Here is a 25,881-nt window from a genome sequence, read left to right as displayed (position 1 = left end):
TACCAGGCCAGATGATGGCTCTTCTTTGGCTGCCTCCTGTCCACCTAGACCATGGAATCATAGAATGGTTGGGTTGGAAGGGACCCTTAAAGGCCATCTGCTCCCACTCCCTGCAACAAACAGGGACACCCACAGCTCCACCAGGTGCTCAGAACCCCATCCAGCCTGACCTTGGGTATCTGCAGGGATAGGGCACCTGCCACAGATGCCGTCCTGAACACAGGGGTGATGAGAACCAAACCCCTTGCCCTTCTCTTTAACCAACCAATGCCCTCTGCCTGTCCTTCGTCCCCACAGAGGCTGTGTCATCGGTCCGACCTTCCACTTTGATGTACCTTCCCTCCACTTCGGCGACATCCCCTTTGGTGAGTGCACCCTGGGTTTGGTTTGCCAGCCTGCGTGTTGCAAGCTAACACAAGAGCATCTGTCACATCCCTCCCTTGGGGTGTTAAAACCAGGGGCTGCTGGCTGCTTCAGCTGCATCGTGCTGTTAATATCACACTCGTGGTCATTGGGAAAAGTACCTGAGAGGAAGCACGGATGCACAATGAACACAAAAGTCTGTGTGCTGGGATTGCCCAGGACCATGTGCCAGTCGCTTTCATGGGAGAAATCAATGTGCTGTAAGGACACCCTGCTGTCCTTGAGGACCCCCATCACCCAGCATTCCCACAGATGGGGCTTTTGCTCCTCTGCTGGCACAGCCCCTGCCTGAGCATCCACAGCTCCCATTGAAATGCAGATTCTAACTCCGCAGCTCAACCTCGCAGAAGGCTTTTTACTGAGAGGATATAAAGTTTAAATGTGAAATCAATTGTGGATTGATTGAAGGGCCATTATCATTCTGTGCCCAGGATGCCTCTGTTTGTTTTGGTTTTTTTTTTCATAGACTTTTTAAGAAAACTCCTTACATTTTCTGAGCTGCTTTCTCCTCTCCCTACATCACCATCTCTCACTTTATTTCCTTTGGAGCAAATGAAACAAGAAACGCACCCAGCAGAAATATGGTTATGTAATACAGGGTTCATCCTATGTAATCGGAGTTTATTAATGCGGTGTTTCCAACTGAAGAAGGTGGCATTTCTGTTTCTTGCTGCTTCTAACTGCACTGCGTCTGCCTGCTATGAGCCCTGGGCAGGCTGTGCTTGTCTCTTTTGCACTCATAGCTTCTGGAGGTGGGCACTTGGCACTGATGATAGGAATGCATGCTGCTCTCCCTGCATTTGGTCTTCCTTCTCTGCCTGGACTCACTGCTCCATCGTGGACAGGCAGCACTAAGCTGCTGATGTAAACCTTCACAGGTAGCAGTCAAACCCTGCGTAGATGCCATGTCCCCTTTTGTTAGCTGACGGAAAACATATTTTCTGCTCGGTTTTAAGCATCAGGTTTGAAAGCAGGCTGAGGGTTGTCATGTGCTCAGTCCGCTTGCCTCAAAATAGAAGGTGCTTTCATAGGAGCTCCTGCTCCAGCTGCATGCGGGTGTCCTGTAAGACCTGTGCTACCTTTCCAGCCCTGCGTGAATGCAGCTCAGCCCAAAGTTGCTGCTGGCAGGTGCTGAACCTGCTTTTTGGGGGCTGATCTTTGTCCATATAGATAATCCAGTTGTGATGGGATGGTAGAAGTGGAAGGTCCGATGATGCAGCTGAGCTAGCATGCCTAGCTGCTGTGCCAACTGCCACCAACCTCAGCTGCTAACAGAAAGGGAACACCGCAGGAGTGTTGCATTTGCAGTGATTAGCTACAGGAACCTTGCTTCCGTCCTTGAGACTGCAGAGCACAGTATATGCACTGAGCACATTATAAATGCAGGTGCTGCAATAGACAGCAGTGTGACAGCACGGGCACAACCACGTGGAGGAAGGCATAGCTTGCAGTGAGTAGCTGGAATGCTGCTTTGCACAGTGCTGCAGTTCCCAATTTAATCCTTTCTTTTTCCTTACATATACTTTCTTTATTCTTACTGCGAATGCTCCTCAATGGCAGCATGCTGCTTTGATGGGTTGGAGGTGGTGGGATGTTTGCACGAGATTAAGATAACGTTCAGCCTGAGATGTGGAATTTCATTGCTTGAATTTGCGGAATAAATAACTCGGTCTGTGTGGATGCATGCAGTAAATGAGAAGCAATGGGCACTGTTTAAGGATAGGGCAGAGCTCCTTGCAGTTAGAGACGAAGCCCGTGGTGATGGGCAGCCTGATTCCAAGCCCAGGCTTTTCTAACAGGATATTCCCAGCAGGAACAGAGATGTAACTGGGCATAAATTCATACTTTCATAGGCTTTCCCCACACCTTGTCGTGCCGCCTCAGTAACACCTCCTTGGTGCCCATGACGTTCAGCCTCCGCATTCCCGGCGACGGCTCCGGAGCCCCCAGCGTGAGCAGCTCTGCCCAGGTGTTGGACAACACTCATCTCTCCTGGAGGATAGGGCTTCCAGCTCATCCCAAGCCCACCGAATTCACCGTGGTGCCCTGCAGGGGGACCATTCGTGCCCAGGGGACGCAGGATGTGCAGGTGTGGAGCATGCTACTGTGCTGATCGTGTGAGGGTTTAGCACCACTACTGTTAGAATTGTAGGATGGCCGTGGTTGGAAGGGACCTCAAAGCCCATGCAGTTCCGTGGGCTGGGTGCCCCCACCAGCTCAGGCTGCCCAGGCCCCACCAATGGCCTTGGGAAACCTCCAGGAATGGGGCACCGACAGATCTTTTAGCTACCTAGAAGGCCACGGCGAGGTCTTCCTCAAAGCCTTCTGTTTTCCAAACTCAGCAAGCCCAACTCCCTTAGCCTTTCTACATTGGAGAAGTCCTCCAGCCTCTGAGCATCTCCGTAGCCCCCCTCAGGACCCGCTTCAACAGCTCCTTCTTGAGAGCTCCTTTGAACCACTTCTTTGATTTATGGTGGGCAGAAGATGGCTGTTAGAGAGATGTCATTGCATAGAAGTTTGCTGTTCTTCTTAGCTTTGTTTCTAATTCCCTGCCAAGCAGGAGCTGCACGGACTGCAGTGATCTCTAATGGGGACAGGAAGAGCTGCGGCAGCCACAGGCTGTGCAGCACCTGCTGGGCCATACTTTGCCCTTGTAAAGCTGCACTCCATCTGTTCAAGCCAGCAGATTTCCCCTAGATTTTTTTCTACTGTAGATAAAGTTTAAAATTAAGGGTCTGATTTTTGTACAGTGTTGTACTGTAGTTAGTCTATTTGTGCTTTAACTTGGTTTGCACAAGCCTCGATAGCTGCAAGGTGTATTTAACAACTTGGCCATCACCAGCAGATTTGTGTTTGTCTTCTGTATGTGGACCAGCATAAAATTAGGCCCAAATCCTCAAATCCTCCCTTTCCTTATTGTGGGATGGAGGATGCTGTGCCCAATGGTATGTCTCACTCCTAGAGCCTGTCTGGGATTAGTTATCCTGTGTGTTATTTCTGACTGTCTCTCTTGACCTGTGGGTTGCTAAAACATGGATCACTTTAAAGAGAATTCCTTGGGACTGGACCTTTGCTGTCCTCAGATTCTGGTCCCTTGCCCATTTGGTCTCCAATGGGACACTTCTAGATTGGGAATGCCCACAGCTCCTTCTGAGTTTTGACATGCGAGGCTGGTGGAGCATCCATCAGCAAGATTGTGTCCCACCCATCAATCCCAGGTGGTACAGCTTGTATCACACACAGACACAGGCCTTAGGGAGTGATGAAGTGTTGTTGTGGATGTTCTGTCCCTGGAGGTATTCAAGACCAGGTTGGATGGGGCCTGGGCAGTCTGGTCTAGTACCCAATCTGGAGGTTGGTGTCCCTGCCTGTGGCAGGGGGACTGGAACTCGATGGTCCTTGGGGTCCTTTCCAACCCAAGCCATGGTATGATGCTATGTTATTCCCTTCTGCCAGGTCACCCTGTGCTCCAACACGGTGAAACAGTATGAGATGGCACTGGTGGTGGATGTGGACGGTGTTGGCAAGGAGGTGCTGGCACTTCTCCTTACAGCCAGGTATTGGGACTTCCCTTGCAGCTCATCTTCTGACCTGGGGCTTCCGCCACCAATGTGCTGTTGGGTTGAGCTCTAACAAGAAGCAAAAGTTAATGAGCTTGTTCTGCCCAGCTGGAGCTAAATCAGCTGCAAGAACAGCAGGGCTTTCAAAGCGTTTTGTATGGAAAAGCACCTGTGCCCAACAGACACTGCCCTGAGTGTTTCTCTAAAGGGAACAATAATTATAGTCATGATTGGCTTGGTCTATGGTTCACTGAGGAGTATTTTCAAAGAGTCATGTTCCTGCAAGGGGAGAGTGGGCTTGTGCTGAATGGTGACCAGTAGGCATCACTTGGGACCTGCTGCTGGCTGGCATCTGCTCTGGGTCATGAGGGCATAATAAAATGGGGAAGGGCTTATGGCAGAATTGATGAGCAAAAGATAAGGGCTGGATGGGAGAGGAGGGGGAAAGTGGTCCTTGATGTGAAGAGAGAGCTCAGATTTCTCTGCTCTCCTGTTCTTCAGACCAGGCTCTGAGCACCTGATGGAGCTGTGGGTGTCCCTGTCCATTGCAGGGGAGTTGGACCAGATGGCCTTTAAGGGTCTCTTCCAACTCAAACCATTCTGTGGTTCTGTGTTTAGAGCCAAAAGTTATCCTTGTCTCAGCCAAATTCAGTCCTGGTGCACTGTGCTGAATGCTGGCTGAATTACAACAGGAATGTAGCTAACCCTGTCTATCTCATTAATTGAATGTACTCAGCAACCACAGTGATGGTAAGCCATTGATAAGCCATTGGCATTTTAGGATGATGCCCATGGAAATAGCCAGGTGGGTTTCTAGTATTTTTGAGGCTGTGGGTCAGAAATGCTCCCTCCATGCTTTTCTCATCAACCTCTCCCCTCTCCTGTAAAATGAGTGCAAGTGGGAAGAGAATGGGTAGTTACAAGCCCATTGTAAAGGAGTGAAGGAGCAAGGTTACCACAGAAGCTAGGACAGGACCCAAAACAGGATGATGGCTCCTGCCCTCGGTGGCTGTGACAAATGGCCAAATGTGGGGGCAAGGGAGACCGTGGCATGGAAGGAGAGGGAATTGTTTGTTTGTTTGTTTGTTTTTACCAAAGTGGGTGGGTGTTATGTGCAACGCATCTTCGTGAGCCTCCTGAGCAAGAGGTACCTCCAAGGACTCAGCAAATAAACCAATTCTGCCCTCCCTCAGTGTCCCTAACTCCCCTCTGTCCATCTCTATCCTAGATGCGTGGTTCCCCCACTGCAGGTGCTCAGCCCCGTGGTGCCCTTTGGGCGCTGCTTCCTCCAGCACCCCTACCAGCGGGCGCTGACCCTGGTGAACGACGGCGACGTTCCTGGCTGCTACGGGCTCCTGCCCCAGGTCTGCCTCTGCTCTTCCTCTCCCTAAACCTTCCCAAGGGGCTCCAGATCTCCTGCTTTGTTCCTTTCTGCTTTCTCCTGTGGGGGCTCTTTAAGCTCTTTGGCTCAATGACTCAAGCATGTCAGGGTAGAGGCCGGTCACCTCAGGGGTCAGTCTTGGGACTGGTGCTCTTCAACATCTTCATCAGTGACAGACGATGGCATCGAGTGCACCCTCAGCAAGTTTGCAGGTGACACCAAGCTGAGAGGTGCAGTCGATACGTTGGAGGGAAGGGAAGCCATCCAGAGGGACCTGAACAGGCTGGAGAAGTGGATCCATGTGAATCTAATGAGGTTCAACAAGGCCAAGTGCAGGCTGCTGCACTTGAGTTGGGGAAATCCCAGGTATTTATACAGGCTGGGAGAAGAACCCCTTGAGAGCAGCCCTGTGGAGAAGGACTTGGGGGTCCTGGTGGACGAGAAGCTGGACAGGAGCCGGCAGTGTGCGCCTGCAGCCCAGAAGAACAGCTGTGTTCTGGACTGCATTAGAAAAGGGGTGGCCAGCAGGGAGAGGGAGGTGATCGTCCCCCTCTGCTCGGCTCTTGTGAGGCCCCATCTGCAGCACTGCGTCCAGGCCTGGGGTCCCCAGGACAGGAAGGACGTGGAGCTCTGGGAGCGGGTCCAGAGGAGGCACTGAGATGGTCAGAGGGCTGGAGCAGCTCTGCTGTGAGGAAAGGTTGAGGGAACTGGGCTTGTTTAGCCTGGAGAAGAGAAGGCTGCGGGGAGACCTCATTGTGGCCTGCCAGAACTTGGAGGGAGCGTATAAACAGGAGGGGGAACGGCTGTTTGTGAGGGTGGGTGGTGACAGGACAAGGACTTAAACTGAGACAGGGGAGGTTTAGGTTGGATATGAGGAGGAAGTTTTTCACCCAGAGGGTGGTGAGGCAGTGGAACAGGTTGCCCAAGGAGGCTGTGGATGCCCCATCCCTGCAGGCATTCAAGGCCAGGCTGGATATGGCTCTGGGCAGCCTGGGCTGCTGGTTGGGGACCTGCACACAGCAGGGGGTTGGAACTCAATGATCACTGTGGTCCTTTTCAACCCAGGCCATTCTATGATTCTGTGATACTATGAAATATCCCTCTAAAATGGTTAGAAGCTGTTTGTCCCACCTAGGAGCATCAGGAGGGTGCTGCTGTGCAGTACTCCAGCTCCGCGCCCTGTGGGGTCATCCAGCCCCACAGCTCAGTGGAGGTGCCGGTGACACTGCAGACCCAGGTGATGGGCGAGCAGCTGACGGTGGCTTTGGTCGCAGTGTTTGGGAGAGAGGAATCCCCGCTGGTGAGTGCCAGAGGTACCCTTTGCATGGCTCAGGTTGGTGGGGTGCGCTGAGGATTTCCGTGGGTGAATGAGGGATGATGGCTGGGGTGGCAGGAAGCCAAATCTTTGCTTCGCTGGGTGCTCGTTGGCTGCGTGCGGCGCTGAAATCAGCACGGCAGCCTGGGATGGGGAGAGTGTGGGCATGGGCCAGATGCTGCCATATGCCTGGAAGTGTTTGTTTGTCCTGGGAGCGAAGGAGGTGACAGGAGCTCTGCATTGCACCAGGCTGTGTCCCCAGAGACGGTGCACTTGCAGGAAGCAATGCAGGAAAAGTGAGCTGGATGTGCGTGTACACTTTCTGCTATAGCTCAGGCCCAAAGGAGCACAGGAATGATACAGCCAGTTTCCCAAGCAAAGGGACAGCACTGACCCAGTCCCAGCTGTTTCTGATGATCCTACCCCAGGTGCTTCTAGTGACCCTCCTCCACCTTTCCACCATGGAACTCATTGCTCCAAACCCAGCTATGGGCAGGTTTGCCACATAGAACTGATGTGAGCATGGAATGCAGGGTTGATAGTTTTGCTCGTGGCATCTGCACTCCTGGCATCCAGAGCAGAGAGAGGTGTTTTTCTACCAAGCTTGGGAGTGGATGAGGCAAACTATTCCTGGATTAAAGCCTCCTAAAATTTGTTGTTTGTAGCCACACGTACACGAGAGCAATAACAAAATACAGGCAAAAAAATCTTGCATAGTGTCCCGGCTTCATTTAGCTGAGATCTAGAACGAATTTAGCTAATTAAACTTTAATTTAAAATGATATTAACTTTGAAGCAGCTACACTAAAATGTCTTGTCATCCCTCTGAGCATGAAGTAGGATGTCAGAGGGTTGCTGGGAACCTTAAGCTTTCTGTAACAGAAAGGAAGGTTGACATTTTGAAAGCTGTTTGAGGGATTTAAGCTCTCATTAAAATGAATGGAAGTGATGCTGCTAAATCCCCTAGATGCTGCTGAATGTCTCAACCCAGGCATTTGTGGGTCTCAGTGTAAACCAGTCAACAGGAAGGCCAGGCAGTGCAGGAAGGCAAATTTTGCAGCAAAACCTGACATTTGGCAGAACGTTTTCTTGTAAATACAAGGCACACTTCCCTAAAAGATGAGAGTTTCTCCCTGTTAGAACAACCCAGTGGTTTTGCTGTTAGCTTGTTTTTTAACTACAGTGTTCTTGCAGAGCTTTTACCCTTGGGTTAACAATTTGTTTCAGCCTTTACCTTAATTTTTAAATTTCTTGCTTGAGATGAATTTGCTGTTCTTTTGCCCAAACGGTGAGAATTTCAGCTGGAGAACCCTTGCTGACCCTAAAGCAGTGGTTGGCACAAGACTGAACTCATGTGTGCCCATTAAGCTAGTCAGTATTGTGCAGCATTTACTCTCTAGTTGTTGAATAAGTGAGTTTCTTGCCATCGGGCTAGGTTCCTGCATTTTCTGTAGGACTGCTCTATAGTGTGAGTGTTGATTCACTATTCCATACTGTGACTCGGGCTGGAAGGGATCTTGGAGATATCAGGTTCCATTTCTCCACATACATGCTGCACTGATGGCATATCTTAGCCCAGTGGAACATGCGATACAGATCTGACCTCAGTAGAGCAACCACAGTGTGTTCCCACAAAACCAAATAGGGACTTGGTGTTGTCATCTTGAGCCATGCCTTCTGGTGTTGGTATCAAGTCCTTATGGCCTTAGGTGGAACCTCGGACCGCTCCCTCTGCCTGTGTCACCGTGCTTTCAGCTGGGATTTTCTTGCCTCTTCCAAGAAGTCCATGGATGAAGGGTTCTTTTAATACGAGCCCTCTGTTGGTGAGGACTTATGGTAGCACACACTCTAATTGGTGCCAAACAGGTTTCTAGCTCCTCCTTCCTCAACCAGCTCCTGGTTTTGAGGTACAGCCTCCGTGCATGATTTCTGGTTCTTATCGCACACAGTCGCGTCCTATCAAGAGGAGAGCACTGGCTGAGGTGGAGGAGTGGTTCTGACAGCTGTCAATGCCATTTCCCTCTGTCAGACATCATTAAAGGTTTTACATTATGGTTTTATTGTGGCTGAATCCCGCTCTGTGCCTTCTGGTGAATCACACAACATCTTGTCAGCGTGGGAGTTTTGTGCATCCGAGTTTTGTTGGGGTTTTTGGGACGGGTAAAAGTCGGCAAGACTGAGTAAATTCTCGTTGTTTTAATGATGTGAGAAGGCAGACTGGTAAAGGGATCTGCATTTCTCTTCCTGTAGCCTGTACCAGTTCTGCAAGTACAAAACTGTCAGGTTGCAGACTGGCAAAGGAGAAAAATGCTGAATGATGTAATTAATAATTAACAACTGCTATTCCTATAGCACGAGGAGTAAACATAAATACAATTCAAAGGCAAGTGTGAACAAATTGAGAAAAGCTGGGTTTCTTCACCCCCAGTAAAGGTCTCTTCTGTCTTTCAGTTGGGATCACCCCAGGTCCTCCACTTGCTCCAGGTCCTCACTTGCTTTTGTGTTGTTACAACACTAAAAGCTTCAAACAGTCATAACACTCCCTCAGCCTAGGAGCATTCTGAGCACTGTCTCGTGTTTTTAACCTTTCTTTCTCTCTGGGGGTCTTTTCTACTGCTTCCTGGAGCAGGAAATCCATTTAGTGAGCACTGGAGAAGGCCCAGTTGTCTACGTGCATCCAAGTAAGCTGAATTTCGGCCGTATCCCAGTTCTTCAAGATGTTTCCCAAACTCTGCACCTCTTCAACCAGGCTGTCATCCCTGCATCGTTCTGGTCAGAGATGGTAAGTGATTGCGGGGTGTTTTCCAACCTATCGTGACTATCTATAGCAGCCTGGGACTTGGTCTTACATACAGTATTTCCATGTCACCATCTCAAAGAGAAAAAGAAACATCTGTGACCTCAGACGGCTGGCTCTGGTTTATAAATGATGTTTTTTTGGAGGGTTTTGCATGCTGTTTTGTGATAGATTGCACCTGTGGCTGCGATCCCATTGCAATTCCTTCCTTCCTTGTGCAGCTGTACCCTGCGGAGCTTGCAAGGGGTTTCTGCCTCTCAGTGCCCTAATTTATGGGACTGGGTGATAAATACACCAGCCTCGTGTTCTCCAAGATGCTAAGGCTGCTGTTTCGATCTCCTGCTGGCACACTGCACAGGACAGCTCCTTCCCCTGCCTCCCATCTAATGGCTCATCTTGGAACTGTGGCTGCTAGCAATGAGGCTTATAGATCACAGACCCCACTCGAAAGAATGAGCTATTGATTGAAATTTTCACAACAGCAATGTTACAGGACTGGCAGCTTAACAAACGGAACGAGATTAAATTAAGAGGCAGTGACAGGGAAGGCATAAAGCAAGTGTCTTGTTCAGAATAGAAGAGGTGAGTGCTGTAATGGAGATGGCCACATTGCCCACTTCGTGGTACCCATTTTGTGCAAATCACTGTTCCTGTTCAGTTATGCTTTCTTCTTGACTTATGGGTGAAAAGAGCAAGCTGAAATGCAGATGAGCTATTTCCCTGCTTTGGGTCAGCTTTGGAGTCAGCCAGGAGAGAGGCAAGCCAGGCTGGAACTGAAAGAAAGATCTCCAAAGCTGTGCATTGAGGTGGAGAACTCTGCTGGCCTTCTAGTTTCAGCAGGGATGGAATTGTTTTCTTCAGAGTGTTTGGTATGATGCCATGTTTTGGGTCTAGGGGAAGAACAATGTTGATAATGCACTAATGTTTCTGGTTGCTGCTAAGTAGTGCTGTACAGAGCCAAGGCCATTCACAGCAAAGGGCCCAAGGAGCTGAGAAGGAGCAGAATTGGGACAGTTGACTTAAAGTGGCCAAAGGGATGTATATTCCATACCATTTGGCATCGTGCAGAAGGAATTTTGAAGAGGGTGGGAGTTCATCTCCCTCTTTTGCTGCACAGGAGACTAGCTGGGCACTGGGGCTTGGATTTTGGTCTTGCCAAAGCTGGAGGGACCATTTCCATGTAGCAGACCATGCCTTAAAATGTGACATCAGCCACAAACGTGCTATGGGCTATGGCCAGGAATTTGCAGCCTTGTGCTGGAAGTGGGTTGCACCAAAGTCTTCTGAGGATGGCAGAAAGCTGTGTTTTCTCCAGGATGTGAGTTGCACGTGGCTTTTTGAAGGGCAGGAAAGGGTTGGAGGAGACTTTGGGAAAGACGCCTGAAACCTGGCTGTAGGGAAGAGTGTTTATTGCATCAGTAACTTACATGAATTCATGCCCTCTCAAAATTGCTGTATTTTGGTAAACAAAGAAATTGTCATCTATTCATCTAAGGAAACTAAGAGTATTCTGCTGCGCTCATTGGCCAACGAAATTAAAGAAGTGGAGAAGTCTTCAAGGCAATTACGCTCCTACAAGCAAGAGTGACTCAGCTGCATGCTTTTCCCAGAGGACAGGGGTTGGTTATTAAATGTTCTGCTTGGCAGCCAGCAGCCAGGCTGAGGCTGTGTCCTGCCTGGCGAGCCTCAAGGCTGAGTGCTGGTGGAGTGAGCTGGGACAGGGGGAGCAGATGGAGGCAAGCAGCTGAACCAAGTGTGAGAAATCAGGCTCTGTTGTCAGTGGCAGCAAGTCCCACACATCAGTTTTGATTTATTTTTTTTTCAAGTTTATCGTAGAACATCCCCTTGGTGGTGCACTGGGTCTGAAGCTGGACCCAAGCGGACCGCCTGCCATCTCTTTGCTGCCCTTTGCAGAGTTGGTGCAAAGCTGGAGGATTTCTGGCTGCTGGGGGTTTTTCCTGGTGCTTTTGCTGGAAGATGGTGTTGCTGTAGTGCCAGGAGCCTGGCTGTCCATTGGAATTGGTTGCCCCTTCAGTTCCTGGACATCAGACATCTCCAAGCAGTCAGAACCCATGCAGAATCACAGAGTCATAAGGTTGGAAAAGACCACTCAGATCACCAGGTCCAAGCCAAGCCCAGCCCACCCCAACCACACTCACTAACCATGACCCTCCATGCCACATCCCCGTGGTTCTCGGGCACCTCCAGAGATGGGCACTCCACCACTTCCCTGTTCCAGTGCCTGACCAGATCTTTGCAGTCAACAGCAACTGTTCTGCAGCATCACAACTCTGCCTGGCAGAGATCCCAGGTAAAGCATCAGCCTGTCCCTGCTCAGCTGACTAGTCTTAAATGCTGCTTGGGAAGGAGGACAGCTGCATTCTGACTACTGAGTTCTGCTTCCCCTTGGACTTGTGCAAGGCCAGACGGACCAGAACCCTTAATTAACTGGCTGTTAGTAGTGTGGTGGTTCCCCCGTTGTTTCTTGAGAGCTGCCATCTATCTCCCATACTCACTGGTGCTGATTGCAGACAGATTTTGGCAGCTCTTACTCTCAATGGAAGTCTGTCCTGTGAGGAGCTAATGATCTCGGTGCTAAGTGTCTTGATTAAATGATTGATCCCAACCCTTGCTTAGCACTCAGGAACTCTGATGTCCAATAGTGCAAACTCCTACAGGGACAAAAATAGCCACTATCTTTTTCAATTCAGTGCATTACTGCGATTGCATCATTTCCCAGAGCACTTAGGGAAAAGCAAGAAGCAGGGATGTTATCAGAAGCGAGACCTTAGACTGGGGATTCCTATAGATGGAATATATGGGGCCACTCACTTGCAGCTCCTAGAGCCCTGGAGCTCCAAGGGATTTCTGCTTCATGGGGGAAATTTGGATGGTGTGGGCAGGAGCTGTCCTGCAAACCCACGTGGAGGTGGCCCAGCACAACCTGTTGGTCCTGGTGGGTCTCCTGCTGGGTGCTGCCCCTCGCATCCAAGCTGTAATGCAGGAATGAAGGCATGCTGCAAATCCTCCTCCACCTGAGGAGCGCAGCGGGTCTGCACTGGGAATTCAGAGCCTGTCTCCATCCAGACAACCTATCACTATTCCTCAGCAATAGTTTCTTGGGCACAATTTACTGCCCGACTTGCTGCCAGGCTTTGATAAATGAGCTTTGTCATGTAGCAAACTTGCAGATTCACCTCTGGAGCAGAGCTATCAGGTCTCCTTTTCAAGCGAGCTACCCTGTGTCAGCACAAATCAGAGGAAAAGCTGTATCTTAACGTCAGCGAAGATCTCACACCCACTGGTTGGTTTGGACATGTTCTTTGGCTGGTGGCAGCGCAGTGGCAAGGGCTGTGGGGGCAGGAAGGGGATTCATGGTGTCATCCACGTGAGGGTGGAACTGGCTGCCCAGGGAAGCTGTGGGTGCTCCATCCCTGGAGGCATTCAGGGCCAGGTTGTTTGGCATCCCTTGGATTGGTCAAAATTGGGTTGGTGAAGGGGGGTCCTCTACCAGAGAGGTAAAATACAAGTTGCACAAACCCCTGCATAATTGGTTTTTCCAGACAGCATAGCTTAGATTTTGTGAAATTTACTGTGTCTTTTCCCCTCGTATCTTCAGCCTTCCTTTTCCCTGCACTCACAAATCTCCTTTGCTCCCACCCTGAGTTGATCCTGCTCCTCTTGCAGGATGGCAAAGATTCACGCTGGAGGGTTGAACCCCATCAAGGCATCATCCCTCCCGAGACCGAGGTGTCGGTGTCTGTCATAGCCAACCTGGACGACACCAAGAAATTCCAGGACATCGTGAACCTCTTCATAGAGAACAGCAGCACCTACGTGATCCCTGTCCGGGCTGTTGGCATCGGCACCACCATCGTCACCGATAAACCCTTTGCACCAGAGCTCAACTTGGGACCGCACTTCAGGTAGGGGCTCAGGGGTTCAGGATGCGTTGCGGTCCTTCAGGTCAGTCCTTCCTCTTGAGGTCCCAGCGGTGTTTCATTGGTAGGAATTCCTCTAGAAATGCCTTATAGCCTCTTGAAAGGCATAAAGCGCTCGCCCTCAAAAGCAACCACAATGGAAACCAGTTGCTAACTTGTCGCTGAATTGCCCCTAGTTATAATGCATTTATTTCCTCACTTTGTCAAATAGAGATCTGGAGCAAAACAGCAGGTCCTGGAAGCCTCTGGCTGAAAAACACTACATTACCAATATAAACATATTTCCCTTTGCAATAATGTTGCTTGCTTTTTCACTCAGTGTGGAGTATTGGTTCACAACAGCGTAAAACCTGGTGGTAGCTTGTTAGCAACTCCTTGACAAAATTAATGATGCTGTTTTATTTCCCCTCTGCCCGGCAGTGCTGGAGGAGCAGTAGAATTTCTTTGCCCTTGATCAGCTCACTTGTCTTTCCCTGCTGAGCTTCTCGTTATTAGGTGCAGTTTTCCCTTGCTTCTCCTGCCTGTATTTTTGTATTTGTTATTATTTTTCCTGCCATCTTTTCCATCACAGCTGTGGAATCTCAAGGCATGGGATGGTGGCTGAGGACAGGTATGTCCCATGGGCATGGGGGACACGTTCTATGACCAGCCCTGAAAGCAAGAGGAGGAAAAGCCTGCTGATATTGGGCAGGATAAATTAATTGTTAGTTGAAAGGGCTCATCTCGAAGCGGGGGTTCTGTGTCTTACAAGCAGGGGAGGAAGGCAGGTCCTTACAAAGAGCCCAGGCACCAGCTGAGCTTCTCAGGGCTGTGGTCATGCATCTGGCACGACTGCTCTGAGTTCTCCATGAGACACAGCATCTCATGCTGAGTTCTTACACAGCAAACACTTCTGCAGTCTGTTTCAAAGACTCATTGCCTTCTGTGTTTGTATTTAGTTCCTTAGGGTGGACACATGTTTTGTGCTGGTTTTGAACTTTTCCTGGAACCATTCATTCCCTGGCCAAGCTGAGATTTATAATGGGTAAAATAGTTACTCCAGCCTTGCCCGCAGTTAGTGTTTCTTTACACGAAAGAATCAATTTCCATTAAATGCTCATTTAGGTTTATGTCTCGCTCTAGTTAGTTACCCCCTGCTGGTCCCCTCTGCAGACAGACTGGCTCTCGCTGCTGTGCTCATACCAGGAGAACTTCCATTGATCCCGTGTACCCATGTCCCACTTATCATCCCAAAACACAGGACACAGGATGGTGATCTGTTGGGGGCAGCAAGAGATGCTGGGGGAAGCACCTTGGAAAAATACAGTGAGTGTGGAGCCCCGAAGTTAGTGGGCATGGTGGTGATGGGTCAGTGTTTGAACTAGATGAGCTTAGTGGTCTTTTCCTTAATGAGCTTAGTGGTCTCTTCCTTAATGATTCATGAAAACTGTTTCTCTCACACAGACAAATGTTGCACGCTGATAAACTTGGGACAGCCATGGTCTGGCTTCTGCTGTAGCCAGCAGAGTGCTGAAGTTGGGTGACTACTGGGAAATCCCAGCTTCCCTGACACTTCCCATCTTCTCTACTTCTCTTCCAGCCTGAGTCCCTGCTCTTATCGCTTCACGATCACGAACAAGGGAAGGCGCACCCACCTGCTCTACTGGACCACAGAAGGCTTCACCACGCTCCGCCAGCGCGATCGCCTCCCAGCCGTGGGTGACACCAAGGACAGCCCCCCCCAGGGCCCCGTGTTCAGGCTTCGGCCACTGAGGTTGGAGCTGCTGCCGGGCAGGACGATGGAGATGATGCTGGAAGGCTTCTCCAGCACTCCAAGGGTAAGGTTGGGTTTGGGGCTGAGCCCTTCCCATCGGGTTACATCTATGGGGTTGACCTCGGAGTCCCTTGGCTCTTACTGGAGAAAATGAGCATTTGCCTTCAAAAAGTGTTTAAATGCCACAAGTTACCATGGCAGCACCGGTTGCTTTCCTTGCTGGCCACCATCAGTTGCTAAGGCTTTTCTTGTTTCTATAGCTACCATAAAGCCATCTTGCTGATATCAAAATATGGGCTACTTTAGGGGGCAAACAGCAGGTGATAAGGTGATAAGGCGATAAAGCATCCCATGCTGAGGCGGAAGGGAAGGACAGAGAAAAGAATTAAGCTCAGAGAGATTAGGAAGTAAGAAAATAATAATTAAACAACAACACACAAGAAAGACAAGGTGATATATCTGGGGGAGGCATCCACAACACCTGCGGGAGGGGGCAGCGTCTGGGAGCAGCAGCATTTTTCCTCCTTGCACAAACACAGGCACAGGGCTTGTCTGGCATCGAGCTGCAGAGGAGAAAAATGAACACAGCGTGTGTCAGCCCTGGTGATCACAGGAGGACGTTCTCAGTGTGGGAAACTGCTCCCAGGGATCGTTACCATTGACAGCTGGGGCTTGTGTCAATATTTCCACACCAGCCCTGCTGTCCCAAGGGCAGTTGGTCTGCCAGTAGGGCTGTGCACCCGTGAGCTGCAGCTTGAGGTGTTAGTGGGATCACTGCATGGGCCCCTTTTGCCAGGGGAAACCCAATTCAGAGGACTGCAGAGTGGCTCGGGTTGGAAGGGAATTGTGCAGGGAAGCAGCCAGTGAGCGGGAGTGAATCTGCACCTTGCCCCCAGTGATAGCAGTTTTGAAAGGTGTTTGAGAGTGGTAGTGGAGGAAGATGTGGCAACTCACGTGGTGGGACTCTCCAGGCATTTGCAGTTGCAGTTCTGAACTCTAGGAGATTGCTGGAGAGAGGGAAAAGGAATCAGGGAGGAAATACAAAGACCAGGGCAGTGGAGAGGGTGTTGTGCTGGTCTAGTTGTTGGCAGCCCTGCACATAGCAGGGGGGGAGTTGAAACTAGATGATGATTATGGTTCTTTTCAGCCCAGGCCATTCTATGATTCTATGAAAGCTGAATATGGATCTGTGAGCTCGGTTGGGGCTCCTGGGGCTCTACTGCCAAGCCCCTGGGAAGGCTCTTGCCTTGCTTGTGTGGGACTGCAATGGGGCAAAAGGGGGATGTGGAGAAGTGATACCACAAGAGGAACCAGGAGAAGTTGGGGTGTAAGAGCACTTAGCTTGGGCAGAGAGCTGCCACCTGAGATGCCCTGTTACATGGGTTTCTCCTTTGTATCCTTTCCTCTAAGCTTCCAAGGGAAGGCTTGTTGGCTTTGGACCCTCTTTTCCCTTAATGTAGTTATTTTTGTAGTGATGTCCTACTGCTTTCTATAAAGGTTATGCTCAGCAATGGGGCACATAGGAGACTGTGGCATTGCAGGTGGTGACGGAGCGGCTGCTGTGCCATGCCATCATAGGCAGCAAGGCAGGGAAGACCCAGATCATGCAGGTGGACGTCACATGCGAGTTCATTGCCCCTGTCCTGCAGCTCTCCTCCAGGGAAATCACTTTCCGTGTGGAGAAGGTAAGTGGCTGGGTTGTGTCCTCATGCTCAGTTGTGGGGCTGCTGACCTAAAGCCTTCAGGATGCAAAGTTAAGTCTTCTCCAAGTCCACGGAGCTTTGGTTATTGGCTTGAACAGGACCATTCCTTGCTTCTTCACCCACGTAGTGCTGGGATTACAGCTCCCTGTCAGAAGCAGGCTGGGGCCACTTCTAGAGAGGCATTGGTTTCTGTACTCAGTGTAGAGGAGGGTTCTGAGGATCCCCCGTGGCACACTGAAGTCTGAACACCAGTCCTGTAGGGAGGCTGAGAAAACTGAGAGTGCTGTCAGCAGCTCAGATTGATGAGGAAAAGCTGTCATGCTCTCTTGTCTCTCTGCCACTCTCTCTGCTGTTGGTAGAGATGTTGGCTCTTTGCATTTCCCCATCCCCTCCTTCAAAGAAGCCACAGACGTCCTTCAGTTGCACTGACGATAACAGCAATGCAAAGCAGGTGCCCTTTGGTCTGTTAACTCCTGCCTCCTGCATCATCTTTCCGTCTCCCACAGGGTGTCTGAAAAAGAGAAAATAGTTCATTATTTATTGTCGGTGTTTCCAGGTCTCTTTTCCAGCTCCCTGGCTCTCAGCATAGCCCACGATCCTGCGAGCAGCTCAGATTTAATGAGAAGCTTTTCTCTCCTCCCTGGTGCCCACGCTCTGCTCAATGTGTGCTCTCCCATTTATTGAGCACGATGGCATGGCAGATGGCTGAGAGCAATGCGTGTAGAGCTCGTTTCCCAAACACTAACTTACACAAGTGGAAATGAGCCTTGCACCTCTCATCCCAAAGCTGGAGTTGTATGATGTGGATTTGCTTTGTTTTGGCCTTGTAGAAGCAGCTGCCTCCTCTTGGGTCCCGTTGCTCCCTCTGTAGGAGAGTGATGTCTCCAGTCCCCTGCAGGATGCTGTGGCTTCTGAAAAAGTGCTTGATGAACTTTGAAAAAATCTTTCTAAAAGAGCGAAAGGCAATTAGGGTGGTCAATAGAGAGATCTGCAATTCAGAGGTTGAAAAACGTGCAATGCAGCAGAAAGGGAAGAGAGCCTTTTTCTCCATTTGTTGTCTCCTGTCTCTGTAGCAACCCAGTGATGTCCTAACTGCTCAGCACAAACCTCTGCACTTGAAGAACATCTCCTCCCTGCCGCTCAGTGTGGTGCTGCTTGTGGAGCAGCCCTTCTCGCTCTGCAATGTGGAGCAGCAGCCTCTCTCCATGGACACCCAGGTGAGCAGCTCGGACTTCGTGGTGCAGCTTCAAGAGTTGGAGATGTTTGGGCTTTGGGTCAGCAGCAGCCTGGCCTGAGCTAAACCACATTTTAATCGAGCTGCTGAAAGAAACAAGCTGCCTTTCTAATGGGTAAATTTGGATTTTCCCTCTCTGCTGCAAGCCTGAGGCTGCAATACCATTACCCATGTTCTGAGTGTAAGAATGAAGGAACTCTTCAGGAGTCAGGGCTTACCATAGGGCTGATGTGGTTATGTTTTTGGCATGTAGCTTTCTCAGGTCCAGGATTCAGCAGACCAGTTTTTTCTCTTGTATGGAGCAGAAATGTAAGCCTGAGATAGTCCCGTATGGGTGTTGGGGGTGCTTGCGGGCAGACACACCATAAAGAAAATGAGGGATACACTGAGAAACTCACGTTGGCATCCCACCTGGAACACCACATATTCACATACTTCATGCCACCAGACATGGAACTTCATCGCACTGCTGATTAACACAGAATCATAGAATGGCTTGGGTTGGAAGGGACCGCAAAGACCACCTGGTTCCACCACATGGTTCCACCCCCTGCCATGGGCAGGGTTGCCAACTGCTGGATTAAGCACTAGGTCAGGTTGGCCAAGGCCCCATCCAGCCTGACCTTAGCATCTCATCTCCTTGTAGCCACTAAAGCTGAAGACTGGGGAGGAACTTCACCTCTCCATCAGATTTAACCCCGCTTACGAAGAGGGTTTGAACATCCGGGTGGCAGAGCGGGCTCTGAAAATACAATTTCTTGAGCACCCTCTTGAGGAGCACATTGCCGTTCGGGGAGAAGTCTACTTCCCAAATCTTCACGTGGAGACCACAGCCGTGGACTTTGGCTGCATCTTGAATGACACCGAGGACGTGCGTCACGTTGAGATGACCAACTGCAGCCCGCTGCTCGTGCGGTACAGCTGGTCGTTCCTGGCAGGCAGCCGTGTGAGCCAGATGAGGTACGTGCCTTGCCCTTTTCTCCTTCCTCGTGTCCTATCTGTAATTTGCAGAGCCCAAGGCTGTCTACTTGCCATCTGACAAATTGCTTTCAGCTCTCCCATCTGGAAATGTCACCTACTGGCTGCGGTCAGGGTGAGCGCTCAGGGAAGAGGTGACCTGCACCAGTCTGAGGCTGGGAGGGACACGGCGTGTCCTACAGCTGCAACGTGTAGGAGCCTACAACACTTCAACCTTAGTCCATAGCCCAGAATCTCACTTCTTACCTCTGAGTCGTAAAGTCGTTAAGGTTGTAAAAGACCAACATCAAGTCCAACTGTTCTTCCAGGCTGGATGTGGCTCTGGGCAGCCTGGTCTGGTGGTTGGCAACCCTGCAGATAGCAGGGGGGTTGAAACTAGATGGTCACTGTGGTCCTTTTCAACCCAGGCCATTCCATGATTCTATGATTCTATGACCTACCACCTATATTGCCCACTAAACCAGTGTCCCCAGGGAGCTCCCCGTGGATTCCAGTCCCAAAAGCCATCTTGCAGTCATGCTGAAGCACATCTACAAGCACATTTCCAGCTGTTCTTCCTGCTGTGGCCTCTCCGCATAGTACAAAAGTCTAGTCTGGATGGTTTTAATTACAGCAGCAAATGGTTTTTCCATAATGCCCTAGGAAAGTTAACCACTGTGCATTGAAGTGCTCTTCTAAATAATACAGATCATCAATAAGCAGCTTTGTTTGGAGAATTGGATCTGGTTCACAGCAGGAGACCTGCTGGGGACTGGAAATTAGCTGTGGCTGTGTGGAGGGCTCAGGGGAGGATTTGGGCTCTGGGCAGCCCATTCTCAGCTGGGTCTGAGCAAGTAACAGCAGACCTTCTTGATGCATGGCACCTTCAGGAATGGGCCCTAAAGGTTTTCCAGTCATGCAGGGGGAGGTAGGCAGGCAGGAGGGGAGCAGGGCTGTAATCGTTGCTTGGAGGCCGCTGTCATCTCCTGGTAAATTAGATTAGGGTTTAATTACAAGCTAAAGGGAGAATCTAATTTTGATGATAGAACAATGCTTATATTTTATAATAACAGAGAAACAAGCACATTACACCAAAGCCTGTGTGGAATTAATTTCCTCTGGGGCCACTTGTTGGCCGGTTGCCTGTTTATCTTTACTCTTATTATTTAGAACCTCTTTGAGTTTTTGGAAATATGAGAGATGAGTTGTTTTTTTCAGCTTTTAATCACCCTGTCCCCACATAAATTGGCTTTGCTGGACCTGAGCCCGCAGGCAGTGGTTCTTGCAGAGGATGCTGAGTCACCCAGCTCCACTGGCTGGGCAGCACCAAGCAATTCCAGCACTGGGCAGCATGGCAGCCTGTGCTCCATTGGTCTTGGGTGTAGACCCTGTGCTGGCTTGTTAGTGAGGAGGATGTTACGACAGCTCCCATTTCTGCTCTGCATCTTAATTAAGCATTAATATACTCTCCCCGGGTCCCTCAGCAGACACCATGTGATTCTCTGTGGCAGAGCTGGAAATGAAGACAGTCTCCAAGCTATTAACACCTCAAATTGCTCATTAAGAGCCCAGCAGAAGGGCAGCATGTCAGATATTATTTCTGGTCCGCATTAAGCACTGTTGGTATTCTAAATTATCGGATCAAACTAACTCAGCCTGACATGGGGAGAATCAAACATCGGGTCCCATGAAGGCGAGATTGATGGAATTTAACCATCCATCCATCTGACCTTGCTGGAGCCCATCATCAGAGGCTCCCAGCATCAATCAGACACACATTTATTTTGACCAGGAGATAAAAATGTTGTTTCTCTGTCTGGACAAGACTGTGCCTAGATTATTTTTTTCCCCTTCTAACTGTTGAATGCATTATTTTCCTCCTCCACACTCTTTAGTTCCTCAAGCAGAGCAATCATGTCACCCAGCCCAAGCATTGCTGTGGTTGGACATGCCCAGGTCACGCCAACCGTGCTTCTTTTCCAACACTGCTGAGCCGTGAATCTCTCGTGGTTCCTCCTCCCCTAAAATACGGAGCAGGGACAGGCTGAGATCAGTTTCTCCCCCTCCCTTGCACCTCTGATAACTCCAAGCTGAGTTAAGTACTGCACTGCAATGTTTTCTGCTGCATTGGGATCAATTTCCAGAACGACCCAGCAGGAGGCAGAGCCAAATTCAAACACCACATTTCTTGTCTTTAAGATTTCTTATCCTTAAGGTTTCTTCCACGAGGACTGACTTGTGCCCCTTTCCAAGGGAAGAACGTCGTGGCTCCTCGGTGTGACTTGAGATTTCCATCAAAAAGGAAAGCATTGCATCTGCAGATTGTACAAGGTGTTTCTAGAATAACCAGAAACATCTGTAACAAACGCATCCTTCCTGCTACTGCCTAAGGCTCAACACTATGGTCAGCTGTTCTCCAAAGTTTTCTTCTTTATGGGAACAAGCAGCAATGCATGGCTCCTTCTGGGCACTGCTGTCCTGCATGACCCCTTTGTCCCTGTCCCTGTTTGAGACCCAGGTACACAAACCTTCCTGGGAGGCAGCTAGCATGCTCCATGTGGTCCATGCTCCAGGGCAAACCATCTGCACAGCTGTGGCATCTATTAAACCCGCTTTCTGCCTTGATCTGATGCCTTTGCAGTGGGAACTTCATGGCTACAAACCCAGAGCAATGCATCACCAGCAAATCCTTAGTGGAAGGGGCTTGTTGAGTTGGGAAGTGTCTCTCTCTTTTCTACCTAGGATTTTTTCTGCTGATTTACTTTGAACAAACAAGGAGTCTTTCTCCTCCCAAGTGGGTCTTCTGTGGCATTAATAATTTCTTGTTCCTCTGCCCTCCCTCCTGCCACATCCCCCGGCAGGCTGCACTGCAGGGACCCTGCCAGCCAGGTCCCTGCCTCGTTACTGACAAAAACAATCTCTTGTTGTACTTGATGGGGCCTTTGTTTGTGGTGGTTTTATAACAAGGAAGAAATGGAAAATAGAGACAATGAAAAACAGTGCAAGGCAAAAATCTGACAGCAGCGCTCTGTCAGCTGCCAGAGGAGAGAGGTAGCAAAAAGTTACATCTGAAATGGACGCGTTTGTCGTGCCCTGGTGCTGGGGAGTCTCACATGAGGGCCAGGAGTGTGCACACCTTTCTCCCCAGTGTTGTCATGGGCCTGCTGTGTCTCAGAGAGCTTACAGGCTCCCTGGGGCAGCAGATCTGGGGCTTTGGTAGCTCCAAGGTAACTGCTTCTCCATTGCCCCATGGTCTTGGGTCTTTTCAGTTTGGAGAGCTGCAATTCTTGCTTGGGATGCAAGCCAGCTCTCGGGAGGCTCTGAGCTCAGGGGCAGAGATGATGAAGAGATGAAACGAGGAAAACTTGGGATTTCTGAGGGTCAGGTTGGATATTAGGAACAATTTATTCTCAGAAAGAGCAGTGAGGCACTGGCACAGCTGACCAGGAAGGTAGGGAAGTCACTGTCCCTGGAGGAACCATGGAGATGTGGCACTGAGGGATGTGGTCAGTGGGCATGGTGGGAGTGGGTGGGGGTTGGGCTTTGGGATCTGAAAGGTCTTGTCCAACTTTAACGGTTCTGTGACTCTCCATGGTGGTCTGGAGAGCAGTGCCATGGCATTGGGGAACACACTGGGGTATAGCAAGTGAAGGCTATTTGCAGTGCAGTCACCTGGAACTGAAAGAAGAGTGGTGCTTTATGGGTTGACCTCCTCCAGAAGCATCTTCCACATCTCTCTGTGCCCATGGGCAGGGTGAGAAGTGCAGGTGCTCATGGTGCCTGGCCCTGCCCCAGCCACTGGTGGTTGGGGATCTGTCAGATCCCATGGAAATGCTCTGAGAGAGGCAGAAGCTGTGGCAAGAGGAGCTTTCAAGACCCTCTCTGATTTTTCTGATGGAAAGTGATGGGTCAATTGAGGTTTCAGGTGATTTCACATGCAGGAGGTGAATGTGGGAGCAGCATCCTGCAGTCTATGGGGCCGGGTCTCCTCTCTTGCTGCTCCAGTGCCCCGTGAGGAGGAGGAATGCTTGTTCTCAAAGCAGAGACTGCTTGGGTCCAGCCAGCTGCAGTGGCGAGATGCAGTTTGGGTGACCGTCCTGGTGCTGATGGCTCTTGCTCAGCCTGCATCGTCACATCGGGTTGGCAGCAGCAGCGTGATTTCTAGCTCCTCTATTTTGGGAGGAGGGTGTGGGAAGCAGTGTGAAGCTGTGTCCCCAGCAGGCTCACAGACAGCCTTATTTCTGGCATCTCAGAGCTGGGGATGGCAGGGCCTCCTCCCTCCCTCCCCAGTGGCCATCCAACTGCACTCCCATCCCCACTCTTCACTCCCTGGAGGTTTGAGCTGCACACGCAGTGGGAGACCCTGAATGGTGGCAGGCAGCTGGGGTTGGGTGAGATGGACCCTGTGTTCATCTCCCCCTTCCTGCTGCTTTCCTAAGACCTCACCTTGGGGTCCCTTGCTGGGACTTCATGTCCCAGCAAGCAGAAGCATGGCAGCTCTTTTTGACCCGTTGGCTTGTGGGGATTCCTTCCCTTTCGTCTTGCACTTATTGCTCCCATTTCCAGGCTTTCCCCCTGGAAGTGGTCCCTGGCTGCCTTGCAGCAGTACTCGATGATCACATCAACTCCTGGAGTCCCAGAGAGCTTCTACTTCAGCATGAGAAATATTGCTGTTGTCGAGGCGCCGCGAAGTTGCCTCAAACCATTCTGTAGAACCACGGGTAATTTAATAAATGGTTATGGATTTTCCATCTCAGGGCTTTGCCTCTCCTCAGGAGTTATTAACCCCGTAGTATTTATCTCAAGCAGCTCCAAGCTGTGGTTATTTTCCCTTGCTAGGGTGGATGTTGGCTGGAGGGCTTGCTGAGCCATGAGTACCCACTAGGGAGTGTATTGATAAGGGCAGGCACCAAATTCCCAGCTAGGAGTGAAGCACCCAAGGCTGCTGCAAAAGCCTATTCTTAGCCCTTGGTTAAAAACAGCCAAGGCCTCCTTCTCCCAAAGTACTTAGCACTGCTGTTTGGTTCTGTCCTCATTCCAGGCACAGAGCTGAGCCTATTCCCAGTGGCTTCCATCAGCCTCATCCTGCTGAACAGCTCATCCATCCCATGCAGGATTCCCACGGCAGGTCCCTGTTCAGATGTATTCTCTGTTCTAGATTCAGTCCTCCAGTACCTAAATATTTCATCAAACCCCAACCAAAGAAAGAAGAGGGGGCCCCGATGGAGCCCTTGGCATCAACAGGCAGCAGCAGCCATGATATGGACGTGAAGGAGCCGGACCAAGCAGTGGGAGCAGCAGGAGAACCTGCCCCAGAGCCAGCAGATGCAGATGGACCCCTGGAGACACAGGTAGAGTCTCCTGTAGACCTCCTGCTTGGATGTTGCGTTGACAGCCACAGAGCAGATGGGGCATCCCAACAAGAGGTTGCAGACAGTCTGCTGTCACCCGGCTTTGGGAATGGCTTTGCTGACTGTTGGTGTGCTTTGAAGGTTGATCCCGGTGGTGGTGGGGTCAGGAAATGCCAAAATGAGCATGAAGTTCAAGGAGAAGGGCTGCACCTGCTTGCATCCTAGTAGCAGCTGTGTTAATGCTGTGAGTCCACGTGTTTTTTTCTTAGCCAGAAGCAACGATACCCTGTGGCTGCACAGAACAGTGTGGCTAAATGCTGAGTTAGAAGCATGCAGTCTTTTTGATTTCCTGCTTTGTTGTCATGTATACACAAGTAAACCAGGGAAATTCAAGTGGATGTGCCTAAGCAGGATCCAAAACTGCCTCAAATCTGTACTGCAGTTTGATTTTCTGCTCACGTTGCTGTATTTAGGCAGTATCTGTATAGCCTTTCTGGGGAGAAGGGAGATTGTAAGCTTAGAAGAGTCTGGCTAGCATCTTTTGGAATGCATGCTTTGCTTGTTTTGGAAATGCAGATATGACAAAATGGTGTTGAAACCAGGACGTGTATGTGTAGTGCAGAAAGACTTTGAGGATGGTGGGTTTGGAGAGGTTCTGTTGGGGCTGGAAGGGAATTAATCCCCTTGTAGCTCCTTTTGTAGGGTAGGAAGGAGGATGGGGAGCTGTGCTTGAAGTCTTGGGGTCCTACATTGCTGAAGTGAGTAGTGGTTGTTAGCTGAAAGCTCTGTAACTGCTTGTTGGCCAAAGAATAAACTATATAAGGCCAAAAAGCCTTTTTGAAGAGTGCTGAAGATGGCCAAGTTTTGCCATTTCTTCCTAAGAAGAAAAGGGAATGTGAGAAAACTCAGCCTTCCCCTGTATTTTATCTGTTGGGGGAGATGGAGCCTCTAATTGGGTCTAAGGATGTCCCCTAAATACTCTTGCAGCTACTATTGAAGTCAAGACTGCAGCACAAAACACTTCTTCTAATTAAGAAGAAGCACATATTCCTCAACTCCAAGAGCAATTACAAAGCCTTCCTGTATAAATAGGGATCAAAACCCCAAGGACAAGTTCTCTTCTTTTGAGGGCACTTTTGAGGTTAAATACCACTGAAGCAGCATCTCAGCTGCCTTGGCCAGGATGGAGCCATTCAAAAGGATCACTCCAGTGGAGATCTTCAGCTCTCTGGCAGTGGGGAGCAGATGAGATGAAACCTAAGCAGCACTTGAAGGTCTGCCAGTCACTTCCCAAGTCTTTATTTTTCAGTTTTTGATATTCTTCTCTTGTCGCTGGGTCCCTTTTTTAGGCATGGAGACCCTCACCTGTCCAGTTTTGGGGCATCAGTTGTGGATGGGCCACATTTGAACTGATGACAGGGACATTCCATGTTTGATTGGTGCCTGGGTTCTATCTCGGCTGTGTC

At 50.1% G+C, this 25,881-nt stretch overlaps 1 protein-coding gene across 14 annotated transcripts in view; it reads left to right on the top strand.

Moving 5' to 3' along the window:
• HYDIN (HYDIN axonemal central pair apparatus protein) overlaps positions 1 to 25,881 on the top strand; it is a 115,382-nt gene that overhangs the window by 51,468 nt on the left and 38,033 nt on the right. For 12 of the 14 annotated variants that reach the window (XR_014886160.1, XM_085235077.1, XM_085235076.1 and 9 more), the window contains 12 exons: positions 298 to 365; positions 2,277 to 2,512; positions 3,880 to 3,980; positions 5,212 to 5,347; positions 6,500 to 6,664; positions 9,309 to 9,461; positions 13,164 to 13,402; positions 14,997 to 15,234; positions 16,712 to 16,855; positions 17,947 to 18,090; positions 18,754 to 19,067; positions 24,223 to 24,415. Coding sequence is in view for 13 of the 14 variants with exons in the window: in XM_085235077.1 (XP_085091203.1) it covers positions 298 to 365; positions 2,277 to 2,512; positions 3,880 to 3,980; positions 5,212 to 5,347; positions 6,500 to 6,664; positions 9,309 to 9,461; positions 13,164 to 13,402; positions 14,997 to 15,234; positions 16,712 to 16,855; positions 17,947 to 18,090; positions 18,754 to 19,067; positions 24,223 to 24,415 (2,131 nt within the window). In the remaining variant the exon portion in view is untranslated. The remainder of the gene's footprint in view (positions 1 to 297; positions 366 to 2,276; positions 2,513 to 3,879; positions 3,981 to 5,211; positions 5,348 to 6,499; positions 6,665 to 9,308; positions 9,462 to 13,163; positions 13,403 to 14,996; positions 15,235 to 16,711; positions 16,856 to 17,946; positions 18,091 to 18,753; positions 19,068 to 24,222; positions 24,416 to 25,881) is intronic. The other 2 variants (XM_085235088.1, XM_085235089.1) reach the window with 2 other exon arrangements.

Source organism: Meleagris gallopavo, chromosome 13, assembly GCF_905368555.1.
Source record: "Meleagris gallopavo chromosome 13, MGAL_WU_HG_1.1, whole genome shotgun sequence".
Taxonomy (NCBI): domain Eukaryota; kingdom Metazoa; phylum Chordata; class Aves; order Galliformes; family Phasianidae; genus Meleagris; species Meleagris gallopavo.
The sequence above is the reverse complement of the archived record's forward strand: the minus strand, read 5'-3'. Positions and strand labels throughout refer to the sequence as shown.